Source organism: Seriola dumerili, unplaced genomic scaffold, assembly GCF_002260705.1.
Source record: "Seriola dumerili isolate Sdu_G_001 unplaced genomic scaffold, Sdu_1.0 BDQW01000011.1, whole genome shotgun sequence".
In the NCBI taxonomy this organism is placed as follows: domain Eukaryota; kingdom Metazoa; phylum Chordata; class Actinopteri; order Carangiformes; family Carangidae; genus Seriola; species Seriola dumerili.
Genome location: NW_019174266.1, coordinates 2,070,771 through 2,088,473, shown reverse-complemented (window position 1 = coordinate 2,088,473; position 17,703 = coordinate 2,070,771). Strand labels below are relative to the sequence as shown.

The 17,703-nt window shown below is 38.4% G+C and overlaps 1 protein-coding gene across 1 annotated transcript in view; it reads left to right on the top strand.

The window, feature by feature from the left end:
* Positions 1–12,905, top strand: part of nell1 (neural EGFL like 1) — a 242,836-nt gene extending 229,931 nt beyond the window's left edge. The window contains exons 17-20 of the mRNA XM_022748050.1: positions 2,240–2,433; positions 6,434–6,610; positions 7,082–7,306; positions 9,073–12,905. Of these exons, the coding sequence (XP_022603771.1) occupies positions 2,240–2,433; positions 6,434–6,610; positions 7,082–7,306; positions 9,073–9,123 (647 nt within the window). The 3' untranslated portion in view covers positions 9,124–12,905. The remainder of the gene's footprint in view (positions 1–2,239; positions 2,434–6,433; positions 6,611–7,081; positions 7,307–9,072) is intronic.
* Positions 12,906–17,703: the final 4,798 nt, after the last annotated feature.

Sequence of the window (17,703 nt, the reverse complement as noted above, 5' to 3'; positions counted from 1 at the left end):
TTCTCTGTGAACAGCTCACATTTAGTGGGGATAAAGAGAGTTAAATGTCATGGCTTGATAAAAAAACTAGGGACAGACTTTTTGGCGCGCTGTTTCCTGTGCTATGCTGATAAAGAAAAGTAGGTGAAAATGAAAATCCGCCCTGTCTGCTCACGTTGGTTCCTTTTGGTTTGTTGAGACGGAAAAGTGAAAAAGAAGCTGACCGAGCAGATGCCTCATCCCTTTGGTGATTCTTCTGAATCCACTGAGGCTGTAACCGATGTGACTGAAGCTGCGATGCCAGTGTGCATGCAAGATGTAGGGGAGACCGGGGACGGTTGCAACGCAAATCAGGGACGGTTGAAACTCATTAAAAATGCATTAAATTTCACTAATTAATTTATGCTTAAGTAACTAATACACTGATAGTATTAGTTATTTATTTAATAATGTTTATCTAAGAGCAGTTGAGTTGTGTTTTTTATAGAACATAGACCTGCCTTGAGTCAAAATAGGCAGAATTAATATATTCTACTGCTATGAAAAATTCTCAAAATAACTGGTTTGTATTCTCTCATGTTAAAATTAGCAATTTTTGTTGCATCTGTTAAAAAAAAATTAGCAAAAAAATGTTGTAAAAACTGTTTTGATATGGCCACTTAGCTTGGAGGACAGTGGCCATGACAGAACATCATGTGCTATCTAGACACACTGAGCTTGACACATGCTAACTATGTCACTTTGAAGTCAACAAAACAATGATTCAAAATAAGTAAATTTTGATTTATTCATACAAAAGGTCAGGACAGTTTGGGAAAAAAATACAGCCCATGAAAAAAATTATTTTCATACCTCTTTTTTTAAATAAATGCAGCAGCAGATGTTGAATGTGCAGTATAAGTATCATCACTCTAGCATGTTTCTGATTGGAGGAAGAAGAGGAAGGAGGAAGAAGACTTGTTGCAGCCATCCCCAGTCTCTCCCACTCTTTGTATATAAAAGGAAGGGTGTGATAGATGACCTAATTTCTTCCCTCCGATTATAACTCGAGTAATTTGTTTGAGTTAATTATGGCAGACCAAAAACAATTTACCATACCTTAAAATATGTTTAAGGAATGAAAACAGACAATACAATGAGTTGATTAACAGTCAGAACCTGCAAATACATTATATCCACACACTTCATATGATCAGTGTTTATTTTGCACCCCATTACCCAGCAGCATGTGTCATACTGTGACAGAGAAGGTAACCTACACTGTAAATTTAAATAACTTGAAGAAATATCTATACTGAAGCATAGCAGTAAGCCTGCTGCTAACACTCCCCTCCCTGTCTGACCACAACAACATGAAATCTCAGTTTCTATTACAACAACTGAATGCTATTAACTTGAAGGTATAATTGAAGTAATTTGGAGGCCTGAAATATAAATATTTGTGTGCAACACAAATTATTTAAAATAGTTCACTGGATACCTGCTGGTCTCCTTAGTAACGTGAGGAAATAGAAGATATACCATATCTAGAGTTAGTAAAGGTATACATTGCATCTTGTAGTGTAATACAACACTGCAGCTCTGGCTGAAGACAGTCATCAGGAAACATGCTGTACGACATTAATTATGATTCAACTGAAGTGTGTTTTCCAAGCAAATGAGGTGTTTATTGTATGATTTTTTTTTAGATGGCAGGGTTATATATCAAAGTCCAAGTTTTTTAGTTTTTTATATTAACATGTTTTTCTTACTACTAAGTCTTGAGTGTTTGCCTCCAGGACAATTCTCAAATGTTAAATGCTGCTAATTTTATTGTGTAAAATTAACAGAAACGTAATTCACGTCAGCATATAGTTGATACTGCAGGTTGTGATATGGTTGGGACCATAAAATTGCTCAATACTGTGTCATGTTGTCAAATGTCACAGCTTTAACAAAATAATTTGAGAGGCAAACATGTTTTGTAATTCCAAACTGATGGAACTGCTCTGATACTAATAGAGAAAAAGACGTGCACGAATGTAAACCTGATGCAGTCTTGTTTACTGATGTTGTTGTGTTGAACCTTCTGCTTCTCATTGGTCTTAGTTTTTCCACAGAAAAATTAATTTGGTCCTGTTTTGTATGTTGTATCCACAACAGAACTAACAGGATTGTGAAACGCACACTTACACACATGCACACAAATTTACATTCCTACATTTGTACAACAAATTACATGTTAATAGTCGTTAACCGTGGCTTGCTCTTTGTCTTCCAGACATTGACGAGTGCAGTTTGCAGACACACACCTGCTGGAATGACAGTGTGTGTGTAAACCTCCCGGGAGGCTACGACTGTGTGTGCACATCTGGTCCGGGCTGCAGCGGCGACTGTCCTCAGGAAGAAGGAATCAGACGCAATGGAGAAGACTGGAAGCCCAGCTTTGACCGCTGCGCTATATGCTCCTGCAAGGTAGAGATGAGAAACGCTTGCATATAAATTCACTACACTTAGTCGTAATGGTTCTCACAACCTGGTGGAGGATCTTAACTTAGGGTTTTAGATCACAGCTATGATGAAAACTGTATCCCTCTTCCTGTGACTAAGCTGTTAATATATAGTCATAGGGAAGAGAATAAACTATCAAGGATATGTGTAACGAGTACGTATGGAGCATGTATTCTATAATGTTTGTGTAATGTAGTGTGCAATGGAGCACTGCCACTTTTCAGAGTATCACCTGATACACAAAGGTAGGACAAAACCAAGGGCAAGCACCAATACATAATATGCTAAATATTTATCATGCATTCGATATCCCAGAAAACCCATCAGCGGTGAGGAGCTAGCTCTCTGTGAGAACACTACATGCACAAAGATCAACACACGCACATGTAATTGACTGTCTGGGGGTTGAATTAGCTAACATCTGTTTGAATAGTTATGAAACAAGCACACAGAAAAATACCAGAAGAGTTTTCTGGTCATCCTGACGTCAAGAGAGCAAAATAATAAGAATCAAAGAGGAAAAAAAAAACCACCTCAGTGTTCCCATCTGTTTGTCATTAGCCTGCATTACATTCTGACAAATATTTGTGGCAGTTTAACAACTCATTTCTGTGCTCTGGAGTCAGAGTGGGACGCAGATTTTGATCAGATTTGTCTTTGCGAAGGTGAGGCTCAGTGAGTGAGATTAATGCAAAACAGACACAGACGCTTATTTGCAATAAAATGAGTTTACCACCAGGACGTCGCACATGAACCGCCCCTAGTAAATACCAGGGGTAAACTGAGGCAAAATCAATTATGCTTGTGTAGCATGACTTATGACATTTCACTTCAACACTTGTTAGTCAACGCAAGCAAATTACTTGGGTATGTTTTTACATCCAATTCAGTCACACATATCATGACAGATATTTTTCTTTTCTGTAAAAAACATATTTAATCTTTATTGTAAGTTGTGTTGCCAACATGTTTGTTCATTGACTTCCATTATTTACATCCTGCAGTGGCTTTCTCTGCATGATGCTTCCTCTGCGAGAAAATGACATGAACTAAACTTTGGTCCAGCTCACATGTGACATATTCATGGATCAAACGTTCACTGGAAGAGTTTCAGAGTCAGGGCCTTTTCAAGCCGTCTGTCCTTTAGCAGCCACTTTTCTTCTTTTCTTGTCACAGTATAGTTTAGAGTTGTTTGTTGACATTTTGAGTGTTTTACAAGCTTAATAAGTAAATGTCTGCAGCTCTTTTATGACGTGTTAACAGATACTTTTTGGCTGAACTCATTTAAGTCGGTGTATGCAGAGCGCTATCTTCATTTTGTATCTCTAGTATTCTTTCTCATGCTTCACAGACTTTGTTGGAGAGGAGACACAAACAAACAAGAGAAACTCACTTTGAAATGAAATGCAGCATTAAATATGTATTTCATGTCAACCGTCAATAAATATAGGCATTTACATACATTCACGAGGGAACTTCACGATTCAGAGATGAGAGCTGCTCTGGCAAAAGTAGACCCGGCGCGGCAGAATTTTAGAAAAGAGACATAATTGAGAGGCGGCTGAGGTGCTCTGCTCACTTTGGGGGATCAGTGTGCGGGATACCTTGAGGATTCACGGCCCTGCAGGTTTTTATTCTAGCTGTTAAGTTCGTGGGTGAAAATGTTTTTCTTGTGACTGAAGGATGAAAAAGTGAACACAATCAGACCAACAAGTTAACACTTCAGTCTGGCTGTATTTTATTCATGCACGAAGGACAGATCTGGTGCAGGGTCTCTCACTGAGTAACAAAAGTTTGAATGCTTAGTGTTTTGCCGTCCGATGTGTGTGACTGATGTTGACTTAGTACAATCTCCAACAGATGTGCACACAAAAACATTCATAAATCTAACTGTCTGTCTAACTCTGTGTCAACACTGAAAGCTACTGGTAGCTGTGAGGCAGCCGGAAAATGACTGGTCTGTGAAGAGGGAGAGCGAAAGTAAAGCAAACCACGTCAGAAACTACAGAAATAAGAGATAAAAAATATCAAAGTATACTCAAAATGTGAATAATTTTGTTGAACATGAGAGGGTGGTTGATTGATTTGATGTGTTTGACGTGTGTAAAGCTGGATAGGGCAAATGAGAAATACAGCGGTGGGCGGAGAAGGAAAGAGCTTGTAGAAACTGTACTATATGACATAAAAGTTTGAAACTTGAGAGAAAAACATCTTCTTTATTCAGCTAAAGGAAATTGAAAACAGAAAATTGAGTTAAATAGAAGAATTAGATTTTAGTATTCCACAGGAGCGATCCCACAGGAACCGAAAGGCTCTTAAATTATATTACTTTCAGAAAAACATACATTTTCCTAGGACTGTGCTGAAAACAAGTCACACCTAATGATATAATAATAATAATAATAATAATAATAATGATAATAATCAGCAGTCATCAAATTCATCATAAAATTGTTGTAATCAAAGCAGTAATGATGTCGTTTTGGATAGCACAGCAGAGCAGCATTGGCATGCAGGCCTGGTCTTAGCTCTGGCATAAAATCAACAGTCTGTCTTCGTATATCCTGCCAGGCCCGGTACAATTGGCAGTAATTTCTCAGCAAGTCCAGGGCCGTAACTGTAAAGACCAAGGCCATCGATACTGGCACCCTGGGACTGAACGGTTACTGTAGCAGGACAATATGCATCGATAAAACATTGGCTCTGTATTGCCCTTTTAATGGTATGCGGAATGATTTTATGGCCCCCATACATTTTCTAACAGCCATTTTATGTAACATTTTTACATCTCCATTACACTGTCGTCCCCAGGCCAGACAGTGCTGGCTGTGCCGAGTAAAATGGCCCATAAAGTTTTCTCTGGGTAGAGACGGGGTGCCAGGGACACGGTGGCTAGAGAGACTCACAGAGGCAGATTCCCCTGTGTTTGACTTTGCATTGCAACCAAAACACCAAACTTCTAACACGTTCTTGCTTCATTCATTCAAAATTCATTCATTTTTCAGGCTCTGAAACAATATTCAGGGCATAAGGAAATCATTATACTCTTCACTGTTGCAAAACTGATGAAACCTTTCAGTTTTAACAACTGTTTGATCGCAGCGTGACTCCCCTGTTCAATGAAAAGTAAGAACTGGACCACTTAAATTGACCCCTGCATTTCCCCACAGGCAAAATAACACAGACCAACAACACCAGTGTAAATACATATCCTCAATTCTTACTCCGAGCATAAAGTGAGATTTACAGAGAGAAAAGGTTGGCCTGTTTCATGCATTTGTCTTTCCCTGATGTTTTTTTGGCTGAGGAACAGAGTATTTCCTCTCCTGCAGGTGTAGAACCGAGGTGTGTACATCAATGGCCATTGGCTGAAAGTCTTTGCGCTGTGTTCAAGTCCAACTTTTAACATTAGACGTGTCATTGACACTAATGGGGAAGGATTCACAGCTGACAGGATTTTCCATCACAAACAGGAATGTTCTTTGAGGACGTCTGGCACCACTCTAGCATCATCCTGGTGCTCTCTGTGCATATATGAGGCTGTACTTTCGTCACCAAATGGTACTGATTTGAATTTGTGGTTGTTTGTCAAAGACAATGAGGCAGTGTGGCCAACAAAGGGAAATTTGTATTTGTTCACATTGATGTGTCTTTATAACCTCCTTATTTCATTTTTATGTGAATCGCTGTTGGTCTGAGGCCCTTTTATTTTGTAGGGGCTATGGGGATGTACTTTACAGCGCAGGATATGAAGTGATATGAGGTCTTTGATTTGATTTGATTTGATTTATGTGCACAGATAAAACATTACAAATACATTATATATATGTTTTTCTATAAAGTGGATGTGCAGGTGAGGTAAGAAACCCGTCTAGGGTTTTATCGACATAATTTCAGCCATGTATGTCAGGGCTGTATATCTAAGTCTGTTTACTCCCTGACTGCTGAGACCTCTGTTGTACAGGACGGGCAGACGTACTGCAGGAGGAGACCCTGTGACTGCGGAGACCCAGACGAGGACCTGCTCTGCTGTCCCGGCTGTGACAACAGGCCCAGCAGCCAGTGTCTGGACCAGAGTGGACGTACGCTCTACCGCAGCGGAGCGTCCTGGCTGTACGGCTGCCAGCAGTGCCGCTGCATGGTTTGTACACAGACACACGCGTTCACACAAAGCTACATGTCTCTTAGCAGAAATGAAAGCTGACCTTCATCTTAATTCCCTTAGTGTGGTGAGACAGGTTCGTTAGAAGAAACTGATGACATAAAAGAAAACAAACAAAATCTCCTCATCAACATGAAGCTCAGAGCTGGGCTTTGTTTATTACCTGCCCCTGATCTGCCGCTCTGCTGTGTGTGTGTGTGTGTGTGTGTGTGTGTGTGTGTGTGTGTGTGTGTGTGTGTGTGTGTGTGTGTGTGTGTGTGTGTGTGTGTGTGTGTAGGACTTAGATAATTACCACCTCTCTAATTAGAGATGTGGCAACAAATCAGCATGTGAGCTGTAACTGCAGTTGCCAGATCAGCTGATTTACACACAAAAAACCAACACACCCAGTAACAGTTCTGTCACTTTCTTTTTTTTTTCTTCTCTTTTCCTCTCTCTGTGCCCCTGCAGGAGGGGGAGGTGGATTGCTGGCCTCTGGTTTGCCCCGTGCTGATGTGCGAGTACACGGCGGTGGCGGAGGGTGAGTGTTGCCCGCGCTGCGTCACAGACCCCTGCATGGCCGACAACCTGTCATATGACATCCGGCAGACGTGCGAGGACCCCGCAGGTGTCGCCCGCCTCAGTGGAGACACATGGCATATGCCCAACTCGCCCTGCACCACCTGCAAGTGTAAGGTAGGCCAAAGCAACAACAATCACTAAGAAGGTTTGCTTCACTGTGCAGCATCCATGTTGGATCTAACACCGGTGCGGCTGCTTAAGTGCTCAACCAAAAATTCACAAAATTATGAATCAGATTTTGTATTTAAATAAATAATTCATACTAAGCCTGTTTTTTGAGCTGCAATAGTGCTTTTACCAACTAGACCATTTTACATGTAGTTTTGGGATACAAAAATCTCATGCACTTACAGAGGCGTGATTCACTTCGTATTTATGTACGTTGAGGTGAAAACTGGGGGATAATGAGTTTAGCTAATGTGTGCTGGAGGATATGTATCGTCAGCTTGTCTGTCATCCAAGGTGAATGCAAAATATCTGTCACAGATGATGTAAGAGGCATTTAATCTTAAAAGAACAAAATATGTAAATCACTGTCAGGAACATGTCACCATTAACTCAGATCATCTACATACAGATACAGATACATACAGCAAGTGGTTATAGCTGCTGTGATTGGTTGGTCACTTCAAAAGCTTTGACTTAACGTAAAGGAGAAGGCTGGTTGGTGATAGTCTATACTTTTCTTATTGTTAACAAATCCCATGGAAGGACCAAAACCAACAGTGTGTTAGTCTGTGTCTGACTTCCATAACATGTCTGCGGAACTCACACATACACATTTCCCCAGTGGCACAGGCAGCAAGTCACCTTCTCTGGGGATACACAGGTCAAGGGTTTTATATAATTTTATAAATTCGTGCATATTATGTATAATATTATGCAAATGCTTGCAAGCTGCTTGGAGCCAGATAATTGCCGCTTGTGGTTTTATTTATCTCACTTGTATGTCGTTTTGGATAAAAGTAAATGTAAATATTCTTTTTCCTTTTTTTAAAAAGGCTGATTTTTCAGGGATCTGTGGAAGGAAACGTTACTCAAACTAGAATTAACTAGAATGAATTCTTCATTTTGGACAATGGTTTTGGCACAGAGGAATAACATCAGTCTTTGGATACAAAGACAGTACTTGAGAATGTGATCAGTTCAGTGTTGATTGAGTCTTGTTGTCGGAATAGTAGACAATAAGAAAAGTGCAGAATATCAACAGGCTTATCCTTTAACCGTGCATGTGCCATTACATGTCACAGCTGTAAGGACAATATGAGCCTGTCCCATGTCAGAGAGCACAGGTCCTATCAGCCTGGTCAGTAATCCATCCTCGTTCCCGTTGACCAAAGACGTATCGAGCCCTTCAGACAGTTTATACTCTGGTTTCTGAAAGCCTTTCTATAGGGACTATTTTTCAGTGGAAAGTAGTTCCAGTGGAAAGTGTGACACTGTCACAGTGAAGTCTGCTGATTACCCTGAGTAACTGGGACACTTGTCTGTGGGAAGACATATTGCCGTTCAATTTCTCAAATTTGTCACCGCTTGGAGCCACACATCCTAAATTCTGTTCACTTCCAATGTACTAGAGTGGCAGCATAAATCTCAGAGATGGATATCTCAGAAGCATAGCAGATAGTCCTGAGAATGAATGACTAGCGGTAGGGCAGTATGTTCTGTTGTAATTTGTGTAAAGTGACCCTACACTGATATTGCAGAGATGGTGTTAACATCGTGTTCAGTTCCCTCTACATTGAGGCTCTGTAGTTTGAGTGATTATGGTCAGCCAGGCTCCGACTGCTGTTGTTACAGTCAACGTGTACAGCATATTATAATACACTACAGTATACTTAACACTCTATATCTCTTCTTTCCTGTCCTTTCATGCTCAGAACGGGAATGTTTGCTGCTCGGTGGATCTCGACTGCCTTCAGAACAACTAAAGCTCTCTTCCTCCTGTCCTCCTTCTCCGACTGTCCTGCTCTCTCACTACGGGACTGCCACACCCTCCCCTCCTTCATCTGACGACTCTCCCCTCAGATTCATAAGACAGACTCACGCACACACGTGCATGCCAGTGTGTGCACAGAAAAATACAAACACGCACTGGACAGACTGGGGTGTTGGAGGCTGTGTTTCTATGCTATAACTGTCAACAAACAGTGAGTGTGTGTGTGTGTGTGTGTGTTTGTGGCTCAGGAGGAGACTGAGGCAATAGTCGCTCTCACAACAGTCACTGTGTTGTGGATGTGTCTTTGTGTTGTTTCCATTTCACTACATGTCTTGTGGAAACCTGTTTAGCGTTGCGTGTCAAACTGAAAACCAGAGACAGACAAGCAACTGAGCGTTATGAGTCGTCGTTAGGGATTCACAGCTGGACAGATGTTGTGGCGCTCCACTGTGTCTGTGGAAAACAGGTGAAATATCAAATAAAATAACCTTAACCTTATTTAAGGTTAATAGATTTAGATTTAGTTATATCAGTGCACCTATAGATTTGTGGTTCTGTGGCCAAATGTGCAAAAGTATAAAACAAATCAGTGCAAACAGTGCATAACTTCTCTTTACATACAGTTTAAATGTTTTATATGTCATCGCTCTTTGCTCCCAATTCAGAAACTGCATCGTGTGATGTCCATGTTTCTAGATACGTCTAATATGTCATAATAAGAAAGCATGTCCTATTCTAACAGATCTTCCTTTTTGGACCAGTATTTTTTGGACCATCAAACAGCATCTGAAATCCCCTCTCGGCCTTTGATTGAACAATTTTTTTAGCTTTCCAAAACAGAGAAAAATCTGACAAGCTCACCCACTTCAAGCAGTGATTGGTTAGGTGTGAGGAAGTGAAAGCACGCGGGGCCTGAACTTCTCTCTCAAGCTAGGCCCCCGCTTTTGACTGTGGTTCAGAGGAGGTGTAAACACCGCCTTTAGATGCAGCTAGATGACACTTACGGCAAAGCAGTTCACTTCAAGTGTACCACAGTCTTCTGTCTTCGGCTCCTTTTAAATCACCCACCTTCATGAGCCGAATCCTTGGGAGGATCCGGGCTCTAAATCGGGACCTATCTGTTGTCTGCCCTGCTGAGCCATTAACACTTCTGTTTCCCAACACTTTCCCTCAGCCTCAGTGTCTCCTCTCTGTTGATGTTGACTGCCAGATAGTTATGAATAACAACAATAGTCATGATATTAAAAGCTTGTGAAAGCAGCGTGAAGGTGCACAGCAGCACCCTGCGGGCCACAACAAGCATCAGTCATAGCTGTTGATTAAATCAGCACAGCTTGTGGCAGGGTGGACTCATGTGGCACCTCCCAGGGCTCCTCAGCTCTCAACCATATGGCACGCACAGAGTGTGGCGGAGAGACATGAAAAAATGTGGATAATTAAAGCCATGTCACACAGGCCTGGATTTGAGTATTCCAGGAGGTCACAGAGTGTTGAATCTGCTTACAGGCGGCCAGGCTTACGAAGGCAGGAGAAGTCTGGTGCTTTTCCTGCTGCAGTTCATACTTTCACAGCTCTGACGTGATCTGCCCTCCTGCTCCGTCCTCTCCTTCACACCTCGCTCCATTATCCACAAGCTTGTCTTGAGAGCGCTAACGTTTCCCTCAAGTATCGTTATCACCCCGTGTGTCCATCACTGTTCATTTTCTTTTTTGTCCCCCTAAAAGAAACCAGAGGGAAACTCCAGCATGTTCTGAAAATTTTTCGCAGTGAACTATGTGCTTTGTCCGTGAAATGATTGTCTGATAACAGCAAAAACTCGCCAGGTTCACCTTTGGGTAAGGGGAAAAAGTTATTCAGTAAACTTTTGTTATAAAACCCACTCAACAATCAGTTAATTTGAAGCAGGTAAAATAATTTGTCTAGAAGTTTAATTTTCAAAGCTGGTTCAAACAGGTAAGGTCCGCGCTCTACGCTTTCTTCTTCCTCTTTGGTTTTTCTTCACCGTCAGCATAGTTGCAGATATCAGGACTCATCTTCCCTCTTCAAAAGAATCCATTTGCTTCCTCAGATTGAGATAATCCTTCACAGTGAAAGTAAAACCTTCATTTGTTTTTTTTTTATGTGAAGTGAAGTAACTTAGATGGAGCTCTAAAAGTTGTGGTGTTCTCCATCAGAGGTCACATTGGAACTCTACAGCTTAGTCCAAACTATGGCTTTCTGCGATTTTCCTGTCCCAGAGAAATACTTGAGGTCCGAAACAAAAAAATCATTGACTCTTTGTCGTGAGCAATCCCACCCGCTACAACATATTTCATATCAAACAAGATGCACTTTGGAGACAAGTCGGATGCAGGAGATGAACAGTATCCAATGAGAGCACACCTTACATCTGAGGGCAGGAAATGAGGGACGCAGTGGACTCGTCTATGGAGTCACAGCTCGTGTGTTTTTGTTCAATATCACGATCATTCGCTCCAGTTGAGGTTCAGTCCAAAAATGACAACAGTCTGTAAAATGTCTTGTATCGAGAGAATTACAGCAGTCCTGAGATTTTGGGAGTGTTGTAGTCTGAGCTAGCGATAATATATATAGTATATAATAGTAATATATTTGGAACCACCGTTGGGGTGACCTCCACCATTTCCCTCCTGCTGACCATTATTTAATGTGAAAGTAGTTCTTGTTTCCGGTCATTTTTCTGATCCCTCACACAAACAGTTCCGAAAGATATTTTTCTACTGAAAGCGCATTGTTTGGATTCCAAAGCTTGGTGGTCATTTCACTGACTTTTGGGAAAGGTGATGCTGGTCGTTGTCAGGAGGGAAGGGGCGGTGGCGTGCAGCGAGGTGTGCCGCCGCTCTGACCTCTCAGCCACGTTGTCCTTGTGTCGTCTTTGGTCACCACTACATCTGTTTGTGTCTCATCTGAGCATCCTCCATTATCCCAATGCCTCTTGCAAAACTAAAACTGTCAACTGTGCACAAAGTACGCACACACACACACACACACAAACACACAGAAAAAAAGTGATGTAAATGGTATCTGTACCCATTGAAGTTGAACACAGCAATCGAAAGCAGACGTTTGTACAAAAGATTGCTATGTTGATTAATTTGATATGAAATATAATGACTACTGTAAAACACTATTTGCAAGTCTGTGTGTAAATGTTTTTACATACTGACGATATGATAAAAATTATACAGTTTTTTAATTATCATTGTGTTCATGAATAATGTGTTAATTTTAGTGGACTACTTTTCTTTTTGTGAGACAGGTTCTGTTTTGCTGTAAATACTGTGTAAAGTGAAGGGGTCTGTAAAGAGAGTAAGACTATGTGAATAATTCTCACTAACACAGCTTCTTAGGATCTGAACGTTGTACGGCGAGTATGAGAGAGATGCAACATTTCTATTGTTTTTACTATTTCTTTATTTTTCTATTCTTGCCTTAACCCTTTTAGTATCTGTCATAGTTTAATGTCTTTTCACTGTTTTAGGGCAGCATTATGGGTTTGATTAGCCTGTGTGTATGTACAGATCTCTGATCAGTGTCCCTCACTAAAAGCGTCAACAGAAGTGGACTTTGGAAATCAGACTGAGCGCAGTCTGAGCTCGGACAGGAGCTTGGACGGACTGTTCACCGCACCGACAAGCCATTTTTTTTTCTTCAACACACGTCTGTATGAACTGAAAATTCTCTTCACAAGAAACAGACATAATAGAACTATGTACACATGTAAAAAAAAAAAAAAAAAAAATCTAATGTTCAAAATGACAATGTTATTCTTGATTCAGTTCCTACTAAAATAGCAAGCGACTGTGTTTCTCCTTTAATGTCTGACTTTTTAAAAAGCAGCAGTTTTGGACCTTCTAGATCCTGATGTGCTTGTTCATGTTTTTGATAGAGGACCGCGGCGGATGAATCCCTCCCAGGTCTGTTCATTGTTACTTCTCCAGATCACAGTGGCCAACCTAATTGTACTCAAAGGGTTAAGTGTCATTTGACTTGAAGACTGTGTCGTGATAAGAGTTTGCTGTAAAAAAAATTCTTCAGTTAATAAATATTTTAGTTGTTTACTTTATTTTGCTGTGAGTTTTTTTACTTTAAAATGTGACGGAAGGCGGTTTGACTTTTAAGTTCGCTGGTAGACAAGTCGCGCTCTCAGGGTTAAGGCACAAATTGAGGATGCCCAAACTGCTCATACCACCCATTGGCGACTTAAACGAAAGCAATGTTTCCAAGCCTGAGAAATGAAAGTCAGGATACCGTGCTGGAGAAGTCTTTCATGTTCCTTTTTTTTATCAATACTGCTGTTTTCCATTTCCCTCAGGAAATGTGTGAAAGGAGGTGTTGCAGTAAAGATAAGTAGCCTACATGCTTTTGATGCTTTAATGGAGCACTGCTGTGCCACTGACAGGAGCAACAACACTTTTGAAGCTACATTGTGTGGAGAAAAAATAGTGAAAGGTGCACAATGTGGAACGTAATGTTTTATATTTTCCTGCATATGGAGGTAGATTTGTTTCAATAGCCATTTATTTGTGTGAACAGATCGACAATCCATGCATAAATGTGTAATCTGTAAATATACAACACCTTCCACAAATACAAAAAAAATAGATTTGCAAATTGACATAAATACTTTACAAATATAAAAATTATTTACAGATTCCACTAGTTAAAAAAAATGTCTGAATACTTTCAATTAATTTACAAATGAATAAAGTATTAGTGGGTCTCAAGTCTATGCTTGTGGATTTCAAAATTACACACACACACAGTTTGAAAGTTTTGGACAGTTTTCCGCCAGTCACTCGGCCACTTTCGGGAAAAACACGTGTCCACCTGCAGACGTTGCCATTTCAGCTTTTCAAAGTAAGAGCACATAGTCTATGTTTTTTTCCCCCTAAATAATCGGCGACAAGTAACGTGCACTACGTTAACGGGTGAAAGATATGAAGTGACAGGACCCTGGTTAAGGTAAGGTAGGTTGCAATTGTATTTCCTATACTATTGTTATTGTGTTAATATGTGGGCTAAACTAACATTAACTACTACTACTACTACTAAACCGGCACCTGTTGCAGTGGCGACAGTAAACATTCATGATGCGGACTGAGGGAATGAAAGCAGGGGGCTGGATTTTATACACTGTGATGATCATGAGGATACATTTGAAATAGGCCACATTTCATACCCATCCAACCTGTAAAAAGATGATTGGCCCAAGGCAAAAGCAAACTAAGCGGCCTTACCATACTATGACATTTTAATACCTTAGTATACAATGATGTTTTTATACCTTACTATACTATGATTTTGTAATAGGTCGGTACGGCAGGATAGTGGCTAGAGGTTCTTCCCCACCTTTCTGTGTGGAGCTTGCATGTTCTCCCTGTGGCTGTGTGGGTTCTTTTTGTATAAATATGACTTTTTTTGTTGTTAACATTTTTATGCCTTACTATATACTATGACTTTTTGTGCCTGACTATACTATGAAGTTTTTATTTCTTACTATACTATGACCTTTTTATGTCTTACTATACTATGACCTACTATAGTATGACGGTTCATTCCTTACTAGACAATGACTTTTTTATGCCTTATTATACTTTACACAACAGTTAGTTCCGACGAAGTCATTTGATTGGACGAGAGACATTCCATGAGTGCTGATATAGAGTATAACAACCTTGGGACTTTTAACTACATGTATTACTCCGATTTACAGGTGTTCTATTAATGGTAGCGTTACATTAACTGTCGTTATCTATCTAGGTTTATAAGAACTTTTCACCCCAAAAATGAATATATTTCCACAAATAGCTTTTTGATTATGTTATGTATGCCTGTCAGAAAAAGGATGAAGGGAAGAAGCCTGAATACTTGCATGCTATGACGTTGCTTTATTATGACGTTTTTTGTAATTTTTATGCCTTACTATGACCTTTTTTAACGTTTTTATGTCTTACTATACTATGACCTTTTATGCTTTACTATACTATGACGTTTTTTGACATTTTTGTGTCTTACTATACTATGTTTTATGCCTAACTATGCTATGAAGTTTTTTTTTCATTTTTATGCCTTATTATACAGTGCCTTTTTAATGCCTTACTATACTGTGACATTTTTTGTCATTTTTATCTCTTATTATACTATGATGCCTTATGCCTTACTATATTATGAATTTTAATGCCTTACTATACTATGACATTTTTGGCATTTTTTGTCTTACTATACTATTAAGTTTTTGCCTTACTATACTATGACCTTTTTTTTCGTTTCATGCCCAACTTTACTGTGACTGTCTTTTGATGTTTTTATGCCTTGCTTTACTATGACCTTTTTTGACATTTTAATGCCTTACTATACTGTGATGTTTTTGATGTTTTATGCCTTATTATACTATGCTGTTTTTTGACATTTTTTATTTCTTACTATACTATGACATTTTTATGCCTTACTATGCTTTTTTCATTTTTATGCCTTATTATACAGTGCCTTTTTAATGCCTTACTATACTGTGACATTTTTTGTCATTTTTATCTCTTATTATACTATGATTCCTTATGCCTTACTATATTATGAATTTTAATGCCTTACTATACTATGACATTTTTTGACATTTTTATGCCTTACTATACCATGACGTTTTTGACATTTTTTGTCTTACTATACTATTAAGTTTTTGCCTTACTATACTATGACCTTTTTTGGCATTTATGTGTCTTACTATACTATGACGTTTTTTTTCGTTTCATGCCCAACTTTACTGTGACGTCTTTTGACGTTTTTATGCCTTACTTTACTATGACCTTTTTATACATTTTAATGCCTTCCTATACTATGATGTTTTTTGACGTTTTATGCCTTATTATACTATGCTGTTTTTTGACATTTTTTATGTCTTACTATACTATGACATTTTTATGCCTTACTATACTTTTTTCATTTTTATGCCTTTTTAAACAGTGACATTTTTTGTCATTTTTATCTCTTACTATACCATGACATTTTTGGCATTTTTATCTCTTACTATACTGTGATGTTTTATGCCTTACTATACTATTAAGTTTAATGCCTTACTATACTATGACGTTTTTTGAAATTTTTTGTCTCACTATACTATGACGGGTTTATGCCTTACTACATTATGACATTATTGTTCCTTACTATACTATGATTTTTTTTTACATTTTTATGCCTTATTATACTATGACATTTTTAGATATTTTTATGCCTTATTATACTATGACATTTTTAGATATTTTTATGCCTTATTATACTATGACTTTTTTGCTATTTCATGCCTTTACTATACTTATGACGTTTTTATGACTTTTTATGCCTTACTGTACTATGACTTTCATGCCTTACTATACTATTACTTTTCATGCCTTAATATACAATGACATTTTTATGACTTTTTTATGCCTTACTATACTATGAAAGTTTTTTTTTTACATTTTTATGGCCTTATTATTACTATGACATTTTTAGATATTTTTATGCCTTACTATGCATGACTTTTTATGCTTACTATACTATACCTTTTTTATGACTTTTCATGCCTTACTATAACTATGACGTTTTTTTGACTTTTTATTAGCCTTACTTTTTTATGCCTTACTATACTATGAATTTTTTTTATGACTTTTTATGCCTTACTATACCTATGACTTTTCATGCCTTACTTAATACAATGACATTTTTATGACTTTTTATGGCCTTACTATACTATGACTTTTTAGACTTATTTATGCCTTACTATACTATGACTTTTTTTATGACTTTTTATGCCTTACTATACTTGATGATTTTTTATGACTTTTTATGGCCCTTAAACTATACTGTGACGTTTTATATGGACTATTATGCCTTACTATACGCTATGCACTTTTTTGACTTTATGCCCTTACTATACTATGACTTTTTTATGACTTTTATATTGCCGCTTACGTATACTGTGACTTTTATATCTTTTATGCCTTACTTTTAACTATGACTTTTCATGCGGCTTGTTACTATACTATGACTTTTCACTGCCTTACTATAATATGACTTCTTTATGACTTTATGCCTTACATTACTATGACCGTTTTTATGACTTTTTATTGGCCTTACTATACTGTGACATTTTGATGACTTTTTTATTGCCTTAACTCGTAGTACTATGACTTGTTTATCGTCTTACCTTTACTATGACTTTTCATGTCGTATCTATACTATGACTTTTTTTATGACTTTTCATGCCTTACTATACTATGACGTTTTTTATGGACTTTTATGCCTTACTATTTCTATGCCTTACTATACTCATGACTTTTTTATGACCTTTTCCATTGCCTTACTATACTTATGACTTTTTTTCATGACTTTTTATGCCTTACTTATACTATGACTTTTTCTATGACTTTTTATGCACTTACGTATACTATATGTTTTTATGACTTTTTTATGCGCTTACCTATACTGTTGAATTTTTTATGACTTTTTATGCCTTACTATACTATGACAATTTTTATGACTTTTTAAACCTTTACATATACTGTGACATCTCTCTCTG